General features: G+C 32.0%; 1 protein-coding gene across 1 annotated transcript in view; it reads right to left on the reverse strand.

Moving 5' to 3' along the window:
* Positions 1 to 11,225: 11,225 nt before the first annotated feature.
* LOC116846457 overlaps positions 11,226 to 17,500 on the reverse strand; it is an 18,206-nt gene continuing 11,931 nt past the window's right edge. The window contains exons 9-12 of the mRNA XM_032820271.1: positions 15,661 to 15,926; positions 14,831 to 15,111; positions 13,057 to 13,262; positions 11,226 to 12,914 (exon numbers count right to left, since the gene is read on the reverse strand). Coding sequence (XP_032676162.1) covers positions 12,759 to 12,914; positions 13,057 to 13,262; positions 14,831 to 15,111; positions 15,661 to 15,926 — 909 coding nt within the window. The 3' untranslated portion in view covers positions 11,226 to 12,758. The remainder of the gene's footprint in view (positions 12,915 to 13,056; positions 13,263 to 14,830; positions 15,112 to 15,660; positions 15,927 to 17,500) is intronic.

The following is a 17,500-nucleotide window of genomic DNA, read 5'->3' on the forward strand; positions in this document are numbered from 1 at the left end:
ATATATATATATATATATATATATATATATATAGTTGCAACATCTTGGTAATTTAACTGATAATTAAATTATATATCTCTCTTTATTTAAGTTGAAGGAAAAACAAGGGCAGACATATGATTTTACTATCAGTTAACTTATCAAGAAGTTGGAACAATCTGTCTTAGAAAGCTTGGTTCAACTATGTTTTCAAAAAAAGTTACTGATTATTCATGAATAGTATCTATTTTATCTATAAAGACAACCCAAATAGCATAAGACGTTCTGGGATCATGCCGAATGTACCCAGTAGTCCTGAGGAGTATGTCTTAAGACATTTTGAACATATTCAGAATGATATTGAGCGATCTGAAAATTTATTTAAATAAGAATTTATTCGCACAATATACAACTTTATCAATATGCTCACTATATAAATAGTTATTAATAGTTATCATCAAGTAATAACAAATTAGACCTAGTAGCAGCACAATGCATTAGGCTAATATTGAATCCGTAATGGCCAATGTAAAATTTATGATAGTTAGTATGATAGATGATGATCGTTGCCAATTAATATATGCTGCTCGATTATCATTATTAAGATTCTTATTGATTATTACTGATTGTTATTGTTGTTGCTGTTATATGAAAAAAAGATTTGCTAATATATGGAGAACTAAAAATATTAACTGCAGGAGCAAATTTTCTTGTTTTCATAGTAAAAGTTATTTAGTTGTAATAACTAAAAGATTTGCTAACATATATATTATAAGAAAGCAAGAAAGTTTGCTCTTGCAGTTAATATTTTTAGTTGTCCATGTATTAGCAAATCTTTTTTTCCGTGTAGTATATTTGAAATTTATTCAACTCTTTTGTAATTACTATCTAGCTAACAAATGACGAAGAAACATTTCCTCTCTATAAATCTTCGATAACAAAAAAAGAAAGTTGTGTCGGAATCTATTTCTCTATACAATAATTGTAGTATACGATATACGATATTTAATATAAATATTGCAAATTTTTTCCTTAATATTAATATTTAAAGGTGAAGTGCGCATGATATTGCGGCGGTTGACTGTCAGCTACTTGTTCCTTTGGCTAAGTTTTAGCCCAAAGAAATTTCATTAACGCGGAAAGTTTCCGAGACGTTACGTCTCTACGACTTATGAATCGAGTATTGTCTAACGGTTTTATTTTTTGTTCAGTTCGTTCTGCGGAGATCAGAACGACAGATAACGAAGTTTCGGGCTAAAAGTATACGACATCGAATGAACGTCTCATTACGCGTCATTTAAAACGCATATATTTCTGTTAGATCAAAGAACAAGATTTGTCATTTTCCTATTAAATTCTTTTTCTATTTGTACAAGCAGTTAGATAATATTTAAATCTATAAATATCTCAGATTTCAATGAATTCTTAACAAACTTATTTTTCAAAAAGTTAAAGGCTCTTCAAATGTACAATGAAACAATACAAGAAAAAGGCTAATAAGAATCAACCGCCGATCGCACAGGCGAAGTTATATATTTAGTGAAACTGTTATTACATTTATTTACCATTCAAACGTTTCGGTTCTAAGATTTGCATCCTTTTCAGTGAAGGACATTAAGATAACGAAGTAATAAAAAAATGCTTAAGGGGATTGGAGGGTCAAATTGCCTGAAAATCATGCTTGTTCTTTCACAATTTTTTATGACAAACTGAATGAATATGCGAAAGTGTTATTTTGACGTGTATTTATACAACATATAAAGAGAAGAAAAATATAATTTTGATGATCAAATATTCAATATAAGTATATGGTACATGTAGTTAAAATATATTTCGTTTTTCTTTTTAAGATCGTCATTTTGCAATAATATCTTGACTCTTGGTGGTTCAATTAAGCTGAATTTTATATAGAAAATTTCCGTAAACTTGTCGTTATCGTGTGAACCACTGACAAACTCGTGAAAATATTTAATTTTGAAATATTAATTTTTTATTATAAAAGAACTAAAAATTTAATAATATTCCATTAAGATATTTCCAATTTTGTTAAATTTTATTCAATTTCTATTATAGTGGTTAAATAATGAAATAAATGTATTTTTATATATAATAATAAAATAAACGTAATTTTAACTAACAGAAATATTTTAAATGGCTTATAAGAAGCCAAGCATGGGGATGTCTTAGTGCTATTAGATATTAATACTACTTTCAATAATATTAATATGATAGTGGGAGGATAATATGTCCAGCGTGTTAAACGTAATTTTGTTCGATAAATAACAAGTTCGTAAAACTGTTTTTTGTTCGATAAATAACAAGTTCATAAATAATTTTTTGGGTGTTATCAAGTTCTCTTGATATGTTATTGAAAATACGATACTGATTGTTAGAACATCTTTTAAATGTCTATTTTCCTGTTAATATTAGATTGGTGCAAAATACTTGTAATTGTCTTATTAAATTCTAGTAGGAAATTTAGGTATCAAATGAAAAATAGAAAATTCTTGTTAGATGTCTTAAAAAAATAACGATTCAATGTTGTTTATTTTATTTATAAGAATTATTATTGCTTTCAAATTGGATAATTTTATTTTCTATTTTATTTGACAAAAACGACAAATGTTTTGTATTTAATACGTAAATTTTATGATGCTTATCGAATCTTAAAGAAAAACAAAGAAAGAAAAAATGATTGATTGATGATTATTTTATTCGCACAAAACAATTCAAGTACAATAACTGAGGATTAACCATTTCTTTTTTGTTATAATATGTCAAATGTATGCCATATTTCTCTCTGCGTTATTCATTTTTCCTTTTTTAACTCTCTCTTCCTTACGCATTTGCATGAATATATGCAATAAAAATCATACAATAATCAATTTTTCTTCTATAAAACGAAACATTAGAAGAGGCACGATATATACACTAGTTTTGCTCAGTGTGAACGTCTTCGCTACTGAGTTTATTAAAGTGTCGAGCAGCTGTAGTTGAATTATCGCCGGAGTTTCAGTAGCCGGCAAAAAGTGCGCCGAGCGCAGCGGGACGAAATAATTTGACCGCCTTATTCGAATCTTTTCCTCGTCCTGCTTGATATCTATGCCGTAACTTTTGCCGAAACTACACTACCATCCCCGAAGCTAATGTACCCTCGCAACGGTCATTATGTAAATTCAAGTGTGATAGAGCGGAAGGAGCGTTTACTCGTGACTGTAACACAAGTGGAACTTTTTCGCAAAGTTAATCGATTTATTTCTAGTTAATTGGAGAGATATTCGTTAAAGTGATGTGAATATCAGTGTTGAATATCGGTCGCTGTCGAAAAAATATAGGGTAATTAATTTCATATGACAATCGATAATATTTGAAAAGGAATGCGTCATATGAAAAAAACATTTCAGAGATCAAAGTTGTAAGATATTAAGAGAGTTATATAAAATAGTTTATATTGAGTGTTTTTTTTTGGGTGGAAACACTATGATCATATCGAGCTCACCTTGAATTTTTTTTTTAATATAAGAATCTTTATTTTTTATTATACATTCTCATAGATGAGAAATTTTTAAAATTGCAAGATCACACTCTTTTTTTATTATTACGTGGAGGTGATACGAGCGATTTTGTTATTTTCGCGTGTATATATGTGTGTTTGTGTCCGAATGTGCGGGTATGTAGGATAGAAAATAATATAAATAGTAATATGTGTGTTTATTTAAGTTGATTTTAACAAATGCCTGTAATGAGATGATTTTTAAGGAGGACAGTATATCCCGTAGCTTAAAAAAAATTTGATTTTATATTTGTATAAACTTAAAGTTTGAAGTTTTAAAAACGTATAGCTAAAATTTAAGATTGCAATTTAAAACATTAATGAGATTTCAGAGGCCGTTCAAAAGACTCGTGCACAGGAAAAATACAAACGCGTGGCATGTGCTATACCCTATGATCAGAAAGTACCGGGAATTTTTTATTTAAACGTACCGCGCATGCGGGAACCGGTTTATTTTTTTTTCTTATGTTGGTACGACCTTAAGACGCACATCTGTCAGGTTTTAGTGCCATCCAATCATTAGTGTCTGCCTGGCGTTTGTTTACATCAGTCAACTTTTTTCAATTTGTCGCATTTTACCATGGATAATGTTGTTGAACAAAGAGTTTGTTTGAAATTTTGTGTTGCGAACGAAATTTCGTGTGCCGATGCACTGAAAATGTTGCAAAAAGCATTTTGCGAATCTGCTCTATCAAAAACAAGAGCATACGAGTGGTATAAAGACTTTAAAAGTGGTCGTATAGTGGTGGAAGATTTGCCTCGTTCCGGACGTCCATCGACGTCGAACACCGATGAAAACGTGAAGAAAGTGAAAGAAATGGTGCTTGAAAATCGTCATACCAGCTTAAGAGAGATGTCTAGTGAACTTGGCATTGCATATGGAACGGCACAGCATATTGTGGTTGATGTTTTGGGTATGAGACGCGTGGCAGCCAGGCTCGTTCCGAAGGACCTGAATTTCGTGCAAAAACACCACCGAAAGACAGTTGCTGAAGAGATGATTTCTGAAGCCCAAAGTGATCCAACCTTCATGAAACGGATAATTACGGGCGACGAGACATGGGTCTATGAATTTGACATGGAAACAAAGCAACAATCGTCCGAGTGGCGCTTCGAAGACGAGCCGAAACCGAAAAAACCGCGTCAAAGCCGCTCAAAAGTGAAGGTGATGTTGACTGTTTTCTTCGATTGCCAAGGCGTAGTGCACTATGAGTACCTTCCACCGGGCCAGACAGTCAACAAAGAATATTATTTATCCGTTTTGAAGCGTTTGAGAGATGCTGTACGTCGCAAACGGCCGGAAATGTGGGCCGACAATTCTTGGATTTTGCATGATGATAACGCGCCATCGCACCGAGCCCGAATTGTACTGAATTATTTGACCAAACATCAAGTAAATACCATCGAGCAAGCACCGTATTCACCTGATATGGCCCCGTGCGACTTTTTTTTGTTCCCCAAGTTGAAGTTGCCACTTCGTGGAAAGAGATTTCAGTCGATCGAGGAGATCAAAGAGAATGCGACGAGGGAACTAAAGGCCATCCCTTCGTCGGCCTACCAGGGATGCATGGAGGACTGGGTCAAGCGTTGGCACATGTGTGTTGCTTCAGATGGATCATATTTTGAAGGAGATAAAATAAATTTGCCTGAAATTTAACTCTATTTTGTTTTATTTAAAAATTCCCGGTACTTTCTGATCATAGGGTATGTTTGAACAGATTCTGGTAAACATCTGGCTTGTTATTGTGTGACGCTATTGTGCGAGATGTTATCTGAATCTTCGAAGTGGTGTGTATGTTATGTATATGAGAAAACATTCAGTAGAAGACATGTTGCGTATGAGAAAACATTTGGCATAAGATTTGTTAGAGAAGTTTTGACAACTTACCGTCGTCGCTTAGCAATAAGAAGAAATACAGATTTAATAGAAAAACTGAGGGAAGCGATTTCATCTACATATTTTCATAAGTATTCCACAAACGAGGAACTGATGTACTAGAATTGTCCACTAGACGCGAATTCATGATGTATTGGCGACCAATACATGGTGACGTGAGGTAGCTGAAAAAATTCTCGATAAATTCAGTCACCCTTCACTATTTGATGAAAAGATTTAACACTGTCTCACTTATGAAGGTTGATCAAGAGAAATTATTTTATAGCGATTTTGGAGCGGTCATGCGTAATACATATCAATAAAAATTTTAATAGCACTATATGACAATTCGCATTGAATTACCTATTCTTTGAGATTGAAGATTATTGAAATTTTTGCTTACCTCGCCGTTAGCAATAGCATTTTTAATGATGGTTTAATTCAGTCTTAAGAATTACGGAGGTAATAGCAGTGACCCCATCGAATTTCAATTGAAAATACATGCGGACTGAAGGGCCAACGATTATGTCAAAGAGACTGAGTAGAGATGATTATACATCGCAAAGAAAGCCAAAGCTGCTCGCAAATTGGAGAAAATGGTCGAAATAAAATATTTTAAAGAAAGTAAAAAGAATATTTTAAATGCTACCATTAAAAAAAACTTACTACAAGCTTGCTTATTACAGACCTATCTTATAGGTATAAAATTATAGCATAAATTTATAAAATTATAAAGTTAAAATATTATAATAGATAAGTTATAAAATTATGTTTGTTTTTTTGTTTTGTTTCTAGTTATGTGTGCGTGTCTGGTTCCCCAAATTTCTCTTTTTTAACATTATACATTGTTGAATGTACTTTTCGACTTAACTTTTTTTATATTTATAAGACTAAATATATGTGTAAAATTAATATATCACTTTAAAAAAGTGATATTTTTTAACTTTACTTTTTATCTTTAAAAAAGTTAAAAAAATTTATTTTTGTTTTAGAGGATCTTCAATATATGTATATTACATCATTATTTTTAATAAATTTTATAAATTTGTTTAACAAATGTATATTGCAAAAATATTCGTGTTAAATTTAACATATTTCACATGTACCGATTTACATTCCAATATTTTTGTTAATTTAATATAAGGTAAATATGTTAAATAAAACAACTTACTCGTATACTTTACATATAAAATATGTCACTAAGATAAGAAGGAAATATGTACATACTACATATAAATTGTGTTATACAAATATTCCATGTATATATAAGTTGTGTTATTGTCATTCATAATTTCTAAATTAACATTAAAAAATGGTGAATATAAACTCAACGCAAAGGATAGTCAAAATAATACAACGACAATATGTTAAATTGACACACGGATATGTACTGAAGATGATTAAAACTTAAATGAACTAAGACTGAAAATTTGACACAAAAATTTCCACACGGATCGATTTCGACAGAAACAAAACATTTTTTATTGTATATGATGAAGAATCATTTTGACGGTAAGTTTAACAACATCCTTCATATTAGAAACGAAAGATGCTAATCTTACATAAATTTTTCCCTTGTCAATTTCCTCTCGCAAGTAGAATAACCGTAGCGAATCTATCTAGACTGAAACTAATACCGAACAATAGGGTTTATTAGGACAGAGCTCGCTTGATAATTACTCTCCTAAGTGTCGTGTCGAATTACATGACGCGGTAATTTTTACGTGAATTCCACGAGATTTCGAGCTTCCAGCCTCCGAGGATTCAACAATTCGTCAGACGAAAGCGTTTGCAGAATTTTTGTCGCAATTTCCGGCGGTTTCGAGTTTCGACGCATCCGATCATTAAACGTCATAGCCCCGGCACAACAGGCAAGATAATATCTCGCCGCTGTGCGTTCTATTCCTTCGAATGAAATCTGTGGCGGTGGATTCGCCAGCCTCCACACTCTCTCCCCCTCGCCCCTCCCGCCCCCCTCTCGTCCCCTCCTGCCGTTCCCTCGACCCTTCCCTGATCCTCCCATCTACGAGATCTGAGAGCAATGTTGCTAATTACTACATACCACCGAATGCGGCATAACCCGCGACCCATGAATTCCACTGCGCTGTAGCCGGCGGTGTACAGTCGCAAGAGTCAGTTTTCATCCGTGTAATTTGTGGAAATTGCGGTTTCCTATGAGCGCGAAGCGAACTGATAATGCACTACCGAATGAATGTCAACCAGATGTATGTGTGTGTGTGTGTGTGTGTGCACGCGCGCACACACATGTACGTATGTTATGCACTTACATTTCTCAATATGTACGTATATATGCATGGTGTAGCGAACGCTAATTTTTGAAATTTTTAAATACATGATACAAAATATGTGAGTTCCGGAGAACTCAAATCGGGAGGCAACGATCTCCGGAAGACGAATCATCATTTTATGGAAATCTCTTTAAAAAAATGTCACCTGGAAAATAGGAAAAGCATCTGATCGAAGGAACCGGGAAAGTCGTGAAAAAAAGTACATACTGCAAGATCTTGCGAAGACAGCTTCTATACGTATTAAGGATTAAGGTTCGTGAACTCAGCCGGTGAGCGCTGAGCGATTTCTATAGAAATTTGTGAGAAAAATTGGTTCTGTTAAAAAAATTATTTATCCAAAGTTTGCGGAAATTTTTTTTCAACGTTACGTGCTCGAAGTTGGTGTAAATTAATTTTTTTGAACCTCTGTTTTCGCTTTTGTTAGCTTTTTCTTCTTTTTTAATAACATCTAACATCGCCATGGTTTTACGAGGTTTCGCGCGACGTTGATTAACATGATAGGGCAGCATGGCAAGCATCATTGTAGGACGAAGTCGTAAATACGGAGACCACATGGCTAGCGCTACTTCTTTAAATGAAGAAAAGCTGCGACATGGACGACGATACATACGGGGATATCGGTCAGAAAAAAGTGCACCAGTTCCGTACTCGTTAATCGAAGCTAAGATGCAATACTAATTCACATTAGCTTAATACGTTCACTTAGAACCATATTATTATTGTTAAATCTTTTTGATTGCACAAATGCTCAGTACTGTACTATCATATAACAGCACATTACATTATAAGTAAATGGTACATAAAAAACTCCCCGAGAAAAAAAAGATGTATATGAATTCTGTCCATATATAGCCAAACATAATCTTGCGTAATTGCGTCCACAATGAAAGAAAAAATTGTTATACAAATTGAAGTAAATGGTTATGTTTCTGGCAGCACATGTCGAAGTTTAATTTAATGAAATTACTTTTCTTCTTTTTTCCATTTAACATTATTTTTTTTGTATAGTGATATATGATTATATATGTACGACGTCTAAAGACAAAATTCATATACAACTTACATATGTAACTATATATAATTTTGTATAGTTATATATAATAATTTTTTTCTGGGTCCATCGAATTTATTGCCAGCGAAATCCTTTCAAATCGATTAACATAAAAGAATATCATACAGTTAAATAAAAAAAGAGAAAAGGAAACGTTTGGGTATTCTATATACAAACATGTGATCTTTGTTAAGTAAAAAATGTAATGAGCAGAATTAGTTGAAAAGTTATATTTTGATGACATTGCAACAATCCATTTCTTTGGAGCCAGCGAAAAGCTTTTGGCAGATGTTACATTCCGTTTTACCAAAGGTATGTATATTCCAAAGAGCATAATTTAAAGAAGTTTCTCAGGGTTGTCGCGCGAACTAACGCAGCAGCCAAACGAAAACCTAGTTTGAATGTAAGAATATGTAAATGATAGGAGCTGCTAGGTGAGTTCATTATAACCGGTACAGCGCGACCACAAAATTGTTCGCGGGCGAACTTTTGTGAATGGCAGTTAATTATAATTAATTCCTTATTGTCTACCCGACGGCTCGTGCTAATTCCTTGCTGCCGACGAATCGCGCATGCAACGCTACCATAGAGTTTCAGTTAGCACTCTCTTGTACAGACAAATTATTATGAATGTTCAATTAAATCGCGCGCATTTTGGAGCCAAGTTTCGCACGACGGTCTTTTCGGCGTTTGCCGAAATTTTGCGTTTCTGTTTCTGGGAACTTAAGATACGCTCTATTTAGCTCTATTCAGTACTTTTACAGATTCATCATATTTGAAGAAGAAAAGAGAACCACGTATTTTTTTTCTGTTTCAAAGGAAGCGAGAAAGTGGAAGGAGTGAGAGAGAGTGGGGGAGAGAGAGGGGGAGGGGGAGTGGGGGAGTAGGGGCAGAAAGAGAGAGAGGACAAGTATAGAGAAACTGTAGTTAAAAAGAACTGTAGCTGGTCTCTTCTGTGGCCTCAGAATACTTCTCCATTGCGAACATTTTGCCAGCTACTACACTTTTCCGTCCACGATTCGATCGTCTGGTACTAAAAGTCCGCAAATGCCTGACATCAAAATCCGGAAATGCGTGAAATGAAATTCGCGAGTGCAAGCTATCAAAATTTCGCACCAATTTCACCGTCGGATATAATAGAAGTTCATATCAATAACTGAAAATTAACTCGACAATCTGGAAAAATAACTACATTTTTTCAAAAATATTTTGCATTAACGTATAGGTGCATACATAAAATAACGTATTTGAATTGATTTCAAAGAAAGAAAATTCTCAGTTCGTATTGTATGCGTGTTCGTTTGTATGTTATCTTATAACTCGAGAACTCGTTGGAGATATTGAGATGAAACTTTTTATAACTTATCATCTATGTATGTTATCTATATAATACTTAGATCAATATCATAATCGGATTTGTCTAGGTAACTTGAGGAAATTGAGTCTAGGAAATTGAGTTTTACACACAAAAATATATATACTGCAATCGGGTAAATATTCGTTGTCTAAAGTATTTCATAAGTATTTCATAAGTTTATATACACCCGGAAATCTATTATAAATTCATTATTAGTATCAAATTTACCCAAAATTTATTCTAAATTTTAGCAGGTTTAGTATTTCAATCAAGAATATGAAACCAAAACAAAAATTTGAATTATTTACTGTAAAGACGAACTAATCTTTTCTGCGATAGTTTTTCAATATTCTTGTAAAGACAAATTTTTCTTTTGAGTACATGATAATGAGCTTTTTCTAAAATTTGTGATGAATATATTTTAAGACGATTAATAAGAAAATATTTTTTATTGAAGATAACCATTATTTAAAAAAGGAAGATAAACCGAGTAATCACTTCTTTTAGCAGTAGAGAGAATGATATTTCTCTGTGTGCATTATTTTTTGGAGATCTGAGAACATATCTAGACATACAAAACAAAGCTTTTATTTTTAACCAAATTAAAAAAAAAATGTCTTTTACCCGATTTTAGAAACAAACATTTTATAAATAATTAAAAAGTATTAAATAAAAAAAGATTGTAAACAAAAATAGTCTTTGGAAACGTCAAAAGTTCTAAAAACTATGAAATTTTGTTGACTCAATATTCCTATAATGTACCTATAATTCTATTTTAATATTCTAACGATATTAGAAGTCAGTGCAAAGAAAACAAATTAGATAGGTAATTTCCTACATATAACTGTATAGAGATAAATAATAAAAATAGATATATTGTAAAAAAATTGGTGTTAAATTTAACACATAATTTACATTTATACATTTACTTTAATTTATGCACTTTAATTTTTGTGTTAATTATATAAATTTAACGCAAATATAATATATTAACACATAATATAATTTATCTACACTTTATATGCAAAATATGTCATTAAGAATATACATGTCACATAAAAAATTGTGTTACTTCAAATTATGCTATTTTAATACTTAGACATGGTGAATATGAATACAGAGTAATAAAAAAAAAATGTTAAATTAACGCAAGTATATTAAAACTTTTTACATGAGTTGAGAGAGAGATATTTCAATATAAATACAAAATGTCTCTAAACGTGTATAATTGTTGATTCAATCAATCAGGTTTCCGCGTCAATTTGTCGTCGATTTAACAATTACTTTATCGTCGATTTAACAATTAATTTATTGTCGATTTAACGATTAATATCATTAGGATATTAGGTTAGGATTGAAAGTATATAGGAGTATTGAGTCAACACTTTTTCATGCTTTTTAGGATTTTTGAGATTTTTAAAAGAAGTTTATATTTGTTAAAAAAGTGCTTTTTCCATCGGTTGTAAATTAATTGATTAAATTAATTGATTAACAGATTAGCGCGTTTTCCGGTTTAAGTATAATCCAACAACTACTTGTTGACGATCAATTGTAGTGATTAATTCGATCGTAATGTTACATCAGGAAAATGCAATACAACTAGCTAGGATTCGATGTAAGTGCCCCGGCACTCTGTGTCCGCAATTAGAACGATTTCGCGAGTTTAATTCCGCAGAATTAGGAGTGCGGAACTGGTTCTTCTCATCCGGGCAACTCTCGGAAATTTCAAGAGTTTATCCCGAAGGAGCGAGGGAAGGATTACAGGAGAAAAAGGGATAATAGAAAAGGATGGTCCGGCACGAAAGAAAAGGGAAAAAGGGAGACGAAGTTCGTCTTTAGAATAGCTGAAGCCTCCTATTCTTCCAGCGACGAGTTCTGTGATAATTTTAAAAATTCAAAGAACAATCTCTCTAATTCTGCGCTCGCACAAGATATTATTTGCTGTAGTTCCTACATTTTACAGAAATCGTCTGTCGATATTACATAATGTATCCTCGTCATTGAGCCTTAATTGCAACGAAATAATTTACAATAATCAGATTATCCTAACAGATGAAGCACTCTGTGGAAAAGAGCACAAACGACGGATATATTTCAGGTAATGTCCGTCGACGTTGACGCGAGTGTTGATAACACCGAATGGCAGGATTAAACCTGAACGCTGATATCAGCTTACGCAACGACCGAAAAGATTTACCCTTAATGGAAGTCAGAGGTGTATCTCGAAACGGAAATGCGCGGCGTATAGGCCCAACGAATTGCCGGCGGTGGTGTGTGCGAAATAATAGGGTAATTGTTATGCCGCGGCACGGTAGGCGGAGGATCTGAGCTCCGTGTCCTCGATAAGACACGACTACGGGCATACTTAACGAACTTAACTTTCCGCGATCGCGCGTATGGGCATCTAGTTTTCAACGCCACGATATCGCGTATAATGAGGAAACGTAACGAAACGCGCCGTCGCCAGATAGCACCATCGTAATATAACGGCCGGTTAAAAAGATTACACAAACTTACGGGGCGAAACTCTGAACTACGTGCTGGTAGCTTGGAGCAGCTCTCGTAAAACACAAAACAAATCGTCGCTGCATAGCGTGAATAATAATTCTCATTCGCGACTATACAGATCGTCCTTAGAACAAAGGAATCGACAGCGGACAGTTTGGGTCTTCGCGTACAGCAGTCATCGATAATCTCAGACGAACGAATTTCTCGAACGGGCAAAGCGGATCGCACTCGGGAATTTTTACTTCTATTAAAGATGACGGTATACCTAAGTAACGTAGCACCTGCAAAATGATTCCTTACTATTAGCCATTGTTGATCGCGTTACCGTGCTCGGGCAAACAAGAGCAGATAAGATGTCACGTGTGACATTAGCGATTGCGGGAGATTCGAGATGTGATAGTATTACAACGATTTGACACTTACTCGGACAAAATATTTGCCGTCCTTTTCTCGTAGTTCCATGATGACGCTGCTGGTAAACGCTGGAAAACTGTTATCGTATATACCCAGAACGTAAAGCATAGCCACTACGTTTACGTCATGTCCGCAAATGATATTGATTTTTCTATTTGCTAAAGTTCCATTCATTATTCCAATCATGTCCTGGATTATTTTATACAATAATACACCTAAAAAGGATTACACGTGTGTATTTTGTAAAGATATTTATTGGTATAATATTCTTAAGTAGTTCATACTATAATTGTAGTATTTTTATTTGGTTAAATCTTAAATTGTTGGGATAATTAATTTAAATTTTCGTAATTGGTATGATCGTGCAGAAAATGATTTTTTGAGGAACTCCTAGCGATATTCTATTGTCAATCAGTACTTTATCAATAAAATAGTTTAGAATCACTAAAGAAATAATTCTGCAATAATATTAGTGGGATGAGACATTCATAAATTACAAAATATATTATCGTTTTTTTATTTTAAAAGTGCTAAAATAAAAATTATAAGACATTCGTTCCAATGTAAATATCAAGTGTTAGAAAAGAGAAATATATATATATATATATATATATATATATATATATATATATATATATATATAAAAGATATATTTGTTATTGTATTTGATAAATGATGAATTTCATTTAATTTGAATTTTTTGGAAATGCATAGATGTTATGTTAAAATGAATAATAAATATAAAAATAATCATAGAAATGTGTGTGTGTGTGTGTGTGTGTGTGTGTGTGTGAGTATGTGTGTGTGATATTATGAGGTTATTTCAGATTTAACGCTAGTTTATTACATATGTTACGTTATATAGAGTGTAATATCATATATTATATGTTATACAGAATGTTAGAAAACGCATGGAACGGTCTAATTTTTTAGGAAGAAAACATTAAAAAGTAAAATTTAAACCAAAGTTTTAGGATTTCAATATAGAATGTATGATAATGCTATTGATTTGTGGTAAACGCGCAAAGAAAATAAAATATTCAAGATCAGTTTGAATTTCTTAAAAATACGAAATCATATGGTTTTTTTAACATAAACCATTTCTTGAAGTCATTATGCATATAAAAGATAGGATAAAATTATTGAAAAATGAATACTTTTTGAAATATTCTATATTTTATCTTGATATTTTTCAGAATACATGATATGAAAGTATGATATATTTAAAAAAAATATTCATTTTCCAACAACCTCATCTTAATACTCTTTTTTAGCGCGTTCACTGCAAAGTCAAGCCGATAGCATTATTATACCTTTGTTTAAAACTTTATTTTTAGGTGCTTTCTTTTCGACAAATTAGACCATGCTGGGACTTTTCAAACACGCTGTATTGTCAATTTCACGAACATTTTTATCGACAAATCTAAATTCCTCTTCAACCTAACGGTAAATGATATTTTACTAAAATATGCTTAAATATTAATTTCACTCTTACAACACTTATTTTATTATGACGTGTTTTTCAAAATTTTATTTTATAAAAGTATCAAATTAGAAAAAAATTTGTTCTGTTAAAGAGACTGCACAAATGCTTGCGCAATACAGTTTTACAATTAAATATCTCGAAATACGGTAAAAATTTCCAAAATTTCTGTTACATATTGTTAATTTAACTTTTGCATTATATATAAATTATAGATTTATATTTGACTGTATAAACACTGGTATTTTCTTAAGTAATTAGATAATTCGTAAGATATATATGCTTTTGATTTAAACTTACCCCCATTAAGTTTAATAAGCTCGTCATTGTAGTTGTACAATTTCAATTGGAAAAGACTGGCATCCTGAAGTTTGCCGCGTGGAAATATATCGCGTGACCAGTCAGGCAAAGTTAGGTTCATGGATAATTGTATGAGGAAAATATTATATAAAACATAGAGGTCGAAAAGACTAGTAATATTTCTTCCTACATGTTCTGACAAATCTTCCATCAGATTACCAAAATTATTTTTTATTTTCACTTCGTTACTTTTTAGTATGTTAACGTAAGCTTGCTCATATCTATCAAAACAGAAATTAAAAAGAATAAAAATTCTACGATGTTTCGAAACATCAATTTATATAATACAAATTTACGAAAGTGATAGTTATATTACAAATAATGCGATAAGATTTGTTCAAGATGTTTAAGCATATAATGAGAAGCGAATTTATATTGAAAAAGCGACGGAAGATTCAAATGAATTTATATTAAAATTGATTTCTATTCGAGCAACTGATCAATCGATTAAACGTCGCAATTAGATTAGTGCAAGAAGTTTGTCGTGTTAGTCAAATAAAATCGAAAATTAAATTATTAGATTTCGTAGGATTAATAATTTTTATGAATAAAATTAACAACATTGACTCGATATTTTTTTATACATCTAGTGCAAACTTTATATTTTCTTTTCAATATCCAAACTTCTTACGAGAATTTAGTATAAAAATGACAAATATTTTATATTCATCTAATATTTACAATACGCCGTTACAATATACCGAAGAAATGAGATAAAACATATACCACTTATCGTTATTGATTTGTAGAAAAAAAATCAGATCACTTACTCTTTACAGTGGTATGGAAATATTAAACCATCTTCAGACACACGGGTGTATATCATGTCTACTGGCTGCCAACCCAACTTCGCATTCAATTTTTTACTTTTAACAGACGGGTAAAGTGCCGCGAGTATTAATTGCAGAGTCATCTTGGTCCTGGGGATTGCCGAGCTACGTGCGTAAACATTTGGTGGGTAATATATATCTCCGAGGAAACGACCGTAAGTTTTTTTTAGCATCTGTCCAAATTGAAACGCTCTTTCCTTGCCAGCCTTTGTAATAATATGAGGATAGAAAACGAGAAAAAATGGCGGTTATATTATTAGTTTCTTTTTTGTAGAAGAGAGAGATTTGAAAATCAAGGAGTAACATTTTCTATGAAAAACTCAAGGATGAGGAAAATATCGATGTTATCGTTAACCCGTAACAGGTACCATGCCTTTTTTTTAGTCAAGTTATAAGTACAATGAGGTCCGGCGGACCCCAATAAATTTTTACCATTTTTAACATGATAGTAAAAAGTAGAAAGAAAAACGCTTTATAGTTCGAAAATAATACTTTACGAATATTATATTATAACTAGACATATATAATAACAGTCTCAGTTTTTCAGTAATCTAAAAGAAAACGTTAACTGATTATAAAATAAATACAATGTGGACAGTATTGAAATAAAATACACTGAAAGACAAATAATCGGAAAAAGAAAAAAATTATGTTTTAATCTAAGTCTACAAATTATAGATTATATAAAAGATATAAACAAGTATTGTTAAATTAAATACAATATTAAAATCTTAGAGGGTTTTTAGATGCAATCGTTACAGATAGTGCTTGCACATTTGATGCATACTGGTTCATTGCATCTAACATATATTTTTTTGGACTTCATATCTTTACTTCTAGGACATTTATTACATCTTACTCTGGATGGTAAAATAATTTTAGATCTTTCAGTTTCTTCAATTTTTAAAATAGATGAGATTATTAAACGCAATGGCTTATGAATATATTGAGTTGTAAGACATCTCTTAAGTTCAAGTTCTACTAACTGAAAGGCAAGAGCTTTTACTCTTTTACGTGAAGATTAAGAAAATTATTTTCATAAAAGTAATGTTAACGGTACAATGAGGTCACTATGATCCCAGACGCAAAACAAATGCATATAATTTACAGCTACAAATAACTCGATGATCTTTTCTTCTGTCACACTGAAAACTGTTACTTGAAAGATATTGAAGATATTAGCGCCATACAGTGGATAATTTAGAAATTATCACGAAAATAAAATTAGTGAGGGTCCCTGGGATCTCATGGTATCTGTTACGGGTTAATATAGATGTGTTTCTCTATATTTTATCCTTGATGTCTTTACAAAAAATGTTACAAAAAAAACGAAATAAAGTATTGGATTCAATTCTCTACAAGAATGGTGCAAAAGTACATATAAGGAATGACTTTACATATAAAAATAAGTCGAACTTGTAGATTGATTTTGTTTTCGTGAATTCATTCTCGAAAATACGAAATTTGAAAGTTAAAAAATTAATATTAACAGTTAAAGAAACAGTTTAGCGCATGACGCGTTTTTATATAATTATTTAGATTTTATGGTTGGATAATCTGATTTGTGTGTTTAATAAAGAAGAAGATTCATTGAGAGAAAGAGAGAGAGAGAGGGGGGGGGGAGAGAAGGGGAGAGAACAGACCGATTGAAGCATACCATGCTTCTTTTGTTATATTTAATAAACTTTTTTAATAGAATATTGTATATTTTTATGATAATTTTAGTAATTGCTATCGAAAGATATATATAAAATGTATATTCGTGTGGCATAAGATTATT

The sequence above is a fragment of the Odontomachus brunneus genome, unplaced genomic scaffold, assembly GCF_010583005.1.
Source record: "Odontomachus brunneus isolate Ranch 3 - 2012 unplaced genomic scaffold, Obru_v1 Obru_scaffold_064, whole genome shotgun sequence".
Lineage (NCBI taxonomy): Eukaryota > Metazoa > Arthropoda > Insecta > Hymenoptera > Formicidae > Odontomachus > Odontomachus brunneus.